Source organism: Propithecus coquereli, unplaced genomic scaffold (genome assembly GCF_000956105.1).
Source record: "Propithecus coquereli isolate 6110/MARCELLA unplaced genomic scaffold, Pcoq_1.0 Scaffold202, whole genome shotgun sequence".
NCBI classification, from domain to species: Eukaryota; Metazoa; Chordata; class Mammalia; order Primates; family Indriidae; genus Propithecus; species Propithecus coquereli.
The window spans coordinates 105,935-111,408 of NW_012145190.1; the positions used below are offsets into that span (position 1 = coordinate 105,935).

A 5,474-nucleotide genomic window follows, 5' to 3' on the forward strand; every position below is an offset into this window, starting at 1 on the left:
AGAGTGAGACTCTGTCTCAAAAAAAAAAAAATAAAAAAGAATTTATCATCTTCATTTTACAGATGAAAGACACACCTCAGAAGAGGCAGAGCTGGGCTCCTGATTCTAAGTCCAGTGCTCTGTTTTATACGTGGAATCCTCATTTGTGGGGCCTGGTGATGTCTTTCCAAGCAGTTCAGATTGTCAACATGCATCTGAGCTTTCATCTTGGTGGCACAGACCTGTGGGAGTGCCACAGACCTGATTCAGGTCCTTGCTCTGTTATTTATCACCTCTTTGACCTTGGGCAAATGACTTGGCTTCTCTGAGGCTGTTTCCTCGGCTGTAAAATAAGGTCTTCAACACCCACCTCCTAAAGTTGGGGTGAAAGTAAGAGAGATAATGTATGTAAGCCTTTAGCGTAGAAATTGTCAGGTAACAAGTTCTTGGTGATGCTTGTGAAAGTACAGATGTGACCATCCTCCAATGTGCCATTGTCCTGGCAAGATAATTTGTCTCACATTGTGCCTGTTCCTCCCCAGCTTCAAGACAAGGCCACCGTGCTAACCACGGAGCGTAAGAAGGTGAGTCCTCTTCTGGAGCCAACAGAGTGCTGGCCTGGTGGGAGGCAGTTGACCCCTTAAGAGAAAGAGGGGTGGCTGAATCTTGCATTTATTGCTGGTTTCCTTGGGGGGCATTTTCATTTTGTCAGAGGGGCAAGACTGTGCCTGAGGAGTTGGTGAAGCCAGAAGAGCTCAGCAAATACCGGCAGGTGGCATCCCATGTGGTGAGTGGCCGGGTCCCCACTAACTTGGAGTCAGGCCCTCCCCCGCTGTTTCTGGGGTGGGGCCGGCCAGCATGGAGAGCAGTGAGTGGAAAGCTGTCCAGGCCCTCTGGCCCTGTTTGTCGCCTGGGCTGCTGAGTTGTTAGAGCTCCTCTCCTGCCTAGCTCTGGGTCCCAGTAATGCAGGAGGGAATGACCACATCCAGGCAGAAAGCCAAGTGGGATGGATAAGGAGTAGAAGTAACTCTTGGTACTCTGAGGGGATGGGTGACCGGGGATGGCAGTCGGGGAGTTGTGTGGCTGTGGCCTGCTGTGATCTGGCTGTGACAGAGTTTGGTGTGGCTGTCTCTGCAAAGGGCTTGCACAGTGCCAGCATTCCCGGGATCCTTGCCCTGGACCTCTGTCCCTCTGACACCAACAAGATCCTCACTGGTAAGAGTGTGGGCCTGGCCCAGCAGGCTAAAGTGGGGAGGGGCAGCAGAGAAAGATTCATGCTCCTTGTCCTCTTCGTGGGCCTGGGGACAAAAGTCCCTTCTTCAGCAAACGTGCCTGGGTAGGCCTGACTCATTTTTTGGTCTCATTTGGGTCCTCTCCAGGTGGGGCAGATAAAAATGTCGTTGTCTTTGATAAGAGTTCTGAGCAAATCCTGGCCACCCTCAAAGGCCATACCAAGAAGGTCACCAGTGTGGTGTTTCACCCTTCCCAGGTAAGGGGTTCTCCCAGCTACTTTTGGTCCCTCTTTCCTGAGCCCTGTTTCCCAAAACAATGGTCCCTGAACCATCCCCCAGTCCCCTACTGTCTCCTTGGTGACATGGAGCTGAGAAGGAGCTCTGACTCCTGAGAGAGGGCCTTTAGAGGGCCTCTGTTTGGACCCATGGGGATTGCCCTCTACTTTGCGTAGGACCTCCTAAAGCAGGGGTCTTCAGACGAGGGGAGAAAGGAAATGGATGGTTTGACAAAGCATATTCATTGAAATATTTTATATTAGGGAAAAATAAAAAAAAAAACCACCTTACAGTGTTTATAATGCAAACTACAGAAGACAAAGCTCAACATAATCTTGAGTCACAAATATCTGAGGAAGACAGATGTGTTTGCTTTCCCATGATTCTTAAGGGTGGAGGTGGTAGAAACTTGATGTTGACCATTGAAAGCGGTGTGGGTTACAAATAAAGAGAACCTCTGATTTATAGGGTAAAGGTAACTCACGAGACCAGAATAATGATATTACGGGATTTGAGTTTTAGGCCAATAACAGTTTGGGTCTGATCAGTGCTTCCCAGACAGTCAGCCTTGCCCTTAGCTTGGACCTTAGGGAAATGAGAAATAAAAGAATAACGTGGTGAATTTTCCATAAAACTAAATTTATTTAAATTAAAAGCACTATTTTCCTGCTTACTTGGTGTTAATAATAGTTACATCTCTTACGAAATCACGTTGATGAAAGGTGATAGTTGTTTTTACCTTATGGCTTTTATATCTTAACTAACCAAAATAATTGGTTCGTGACACTGTGTAAATTCTTTACCTGCTCCAAGTCTTTTGGAAAATTGATTTGCCCCTGAAATTCGTAAGTGTGGGATGCACTGAAATATGAGCTCACATAATTAATTTGCCCCTTTCAGTCCCGGTGTTGCTCAGACCTGTGCCTTCCAATACAGTAGCCATTAGCTACATGGGGCTATGTAAATTTCAATTAAATAAAAGAAAATACACTTCCTCAATTGTGCTAGTCACATTTCTCCTTCAGTTGTAGTAAAAATGGGTTGGGAGGTTGCTTTCCGTTGCAGTTGTCCTTCTTACCACTAGATGGCAAGGCCTGATGCCATTGGAGTTATCATTTTAATAGCGTTTGCCATGGGCCCTCTCAGCATCATGTATGGACAGATGATTCCAGGAAGGGCAGGGTTGAAAGGAGGAGCAGTTGTTTGTAGTCGTGGCCATCCCCAGTTCCCTTTTGTAAGATCGTTGTTGTCCATCTCTTTTCTGTCTCTCATATTCTGCCTCTTTGCTTTCCTTTTAGGACCTGGTGTTTTCTGCCTCTCCAGATGCCACTATCAGGATTTGGTCGGTCCCGAATGCCTCCTGTGTACAGGTTGTTCGGGCACATGAGAGCGCTGTGACAGGCCTCAGCCTCCACGCCACTGGTGACTATCTCCTGAGCTCTTCTGATGACCAGGTGCGGTCCTAGTCAGGGCCCTAAAGAGGCCTGTTGGTTCCCAAGTTTAAACATCCTGGGAAGAGGGAACATCTTACCAGCCGGTTCCCCAGAGCCTCAATGGAGACGGTTTTCTTTTTGCTGGGAGGCATTAGCTTTGCCAGGGGTCACCAAACCAAGGTCTTTGCCTTCCCGAAGGGCTACCAGAGCCTGGGACCTACTTTCTCACTGGCTCCATTGTCTCTTTTCTTTTCAGTACTGGGCTTTCTCTGACATCCAGACAGGGCGCGTGCTCACCAAGGTGACAGATGAGACCTCTGGCTGCTGTAAGTTGTCTCAGAGGTGCTGGGCTCTTTTGTTTGCTGTTTATCATTTGCTTTTGTTTTATTTAGTCATTTTGCTCATTTTTTCTTCTAAATATACATTTACCACCAGTCCCTGCCTAGCGCCAGGCTTTGTGCCGGGCACAGTGAGTAATGTGAAGAACAGGGAACCTACCTTTACTGCTCTTAGCGTCTCCTGGGTGGGCTCTGACCTCAGGTCCATCTCCGCTTGTCCACAGCTCTCACCTGTGCACAGTTCCACCCTGACGGACTGATCTTTGGAACAGGAACCATGGACTCTCAGATCAAGATCTGGGACTTGAAGGTAGGACATGGAAGGCCTCTATCTGAGGCCCAGGTCAGAGGGAACACATGCTTTCGTGAAGGTGTGTTGCTGATTAGGCGCTTATGACACCTAGCCCTGGACGTGTCCCGAGGGTGGAGTGATAGTGGCTCTGCGCGTATGATGTGATGGGTGTGATCTGGGGGGTCCTGGGTCTGGCCGTCTACCCGTGCTGTTCCTGCTGGTTCTTCCTGGAAGGACAAAGGAGCACTCCTCAGGTGTTTGGTGAGCCCCACTTTCTTCCTCTCATGGTCAGGGGGTGACGTATTTTACTACCCACCCCCCAACTGTAGGAGCGCACCAATGTGGCCAACTTCCCTGGCCACTCAGGCCCCATCACCAGCATTGCCTTCTCGGAGAATGGCTACTACCTGGCTACAGCGGCGGACGACTCCTCTGTCAAGCTCTGGGATCTGCGCAAGCTTAAGAACTTTAAGACATTGCAGCTGGATAACAATTTTGAGGTGTGCCCCCCTCCTCCCCAGCTCTCTCCGTTGCTTCTCTTCATTTGTTGATTATTTACTGAATTAATCTAAATTGCATCTGTTAATCCCCAATTGCCCCATGGTTTCTGTTCCCCTTGTGTAAACACTCTTTCTGGTTCTCATAGGTGAAGTCACTGATCTTTGACCAGAGCGGTACCTACCTGGCCCTTGGGGGCACAGATGTCCAGATCTATATCTGCAAACAGTGGACGGAGATTCTTCACTTTACAGGTAGAGGCTGGCTCTGGGCCCCTGAGTTCTCTGGGTACCCAGACGCAGAGGGAAGCCTCACTGGGTTAGGACTCTCCAGGGCTTGAATTTGCCTAAGCAGCTTTTAATACCACCTGAGGCAGTAGAGCACAGTGGCTAAGGAAGTGGACTCAGAGTCAGACTGCATGGTGCAAAATGCTGGTTCTAGCTCTGCCACTTCCAGGCTGTGCGGCATAGGGCAAGTTACTGTAGGGGAGGGAAAACATTCTGTCTGCCTTCTGAAAGATAATTGAGTCTATGAAATAAACTGACAATAGACAGATTAGCAGGAGAAAAGCCATTTTAATTTCGTGCATATGCATGTACAAAATGTGAGACTTGAAAAAGGTCAGATGGTTGAAGCTTATACAGTCATGCACCACTTAACAATGGTGATACGTTCCACCATATGTATCTTTAGGCAGTTTTGTCTTGTGAACATCATAGTGTACTTACACAAACCTAGATGGTGTAGCCTACTACACACCGAGACTATGTTGTGTGGCCTGTTGCTCCTAGGCTACAAACCTGTATAATCCGGTACTATACTGAATACTATAGACAATTGTAACATAACAGTGTGGTCTATGTATCTAAACATAGAAAAGATACAGTAAAGATACTGTATAAAAGATAAATGGGGCCAGGCATGGAGGCTCATGCCTGTAATTCTAGCATTCTGGGAGGCCAAGGTCACAAGATAGCTTAAAGTCAGGCGTTCAAGACCAGCCAGAGCAAGAGCGAGACCCCGAGACCCTGTCTTTACAAAAAATAGAAAACTTAGCTGGGCATGGAGGCATGTACCTGTAGTCCCAGCCTGGGAGGCTGAGACAGGAGGATTGCTTAAGCCCAGGAGTTTGAGGTTGTAGTGAGTTATGATGATGCCAACGGTACTCTACCAGGGGCAAGAGAGCAAGACTCTTTAAAAAAAAAAAAAAGGCACATCTGTATAGGGCATTTGCCATGAATGGAGCTTGCAAGACTGGAAGTTGCTCTGCATGAGTCAGCGAGTGAGTGGTGAGTAAATGGGAAGGCCTAGTACATTGCTGTACACTGCTGTAGACTTTATAAATACTGTAGACTTGGGCTACATTAAATTTTTAAAAATATTCTTCTTAAGTAAATTAGCCTTAGCTTACTGTAACTTTTTTACT

At 47.6% G+C, this 5,474-nt stretch overlaps 1 protein-coding gene across 1 annotated transcript in view; it reads left to right on the plus strand.

Annotated features, from left to right (window-relative positions):
- Positions 1–4,441, plus strand: part of PRPF19 (pre-mRNA processing factor 19) — a 9,356-nt gene extending 4,915 nt beyond the window's left edge. The window contains exons 7-16 of the mRNA XM_012643844.1: positions 522–563; positions 692–766; positions 1,119–1,194; positions 1,359–1,468; positions 2,786–2,941; positions 3,177–3,246; positions 3,483–3,568; positions 3,880–4,050; positions 4,197–4,302; positions 4,428–4,441. Coding sequence (XP_012499298.1) covers positions 522–563; positions 692–766; positions 1,119–1,194; positions 1,359–1,468; positions 2,786–2,941; positions 3,177–3,246; positions 3,483–3,568; positions 3,880–4,050; positions 4,197–4,302; positions 4,428–4,441 — 906 coding nt within the window. The remainder of the gene's footprint in view (positions 1–521; positions 564–691; positions 767–1,118; positions 1,195–1,358; positions 1,469–2,785; positions 2,942–3,176; positions 3,247–3,482; positions 3,569–3,879; positions 4,051–4,196; positions 4,303–4,427) is intronic.
- The last annotated feature ends 1,033 nt before the right edge of the window (positions 4,442–5,474 follow it).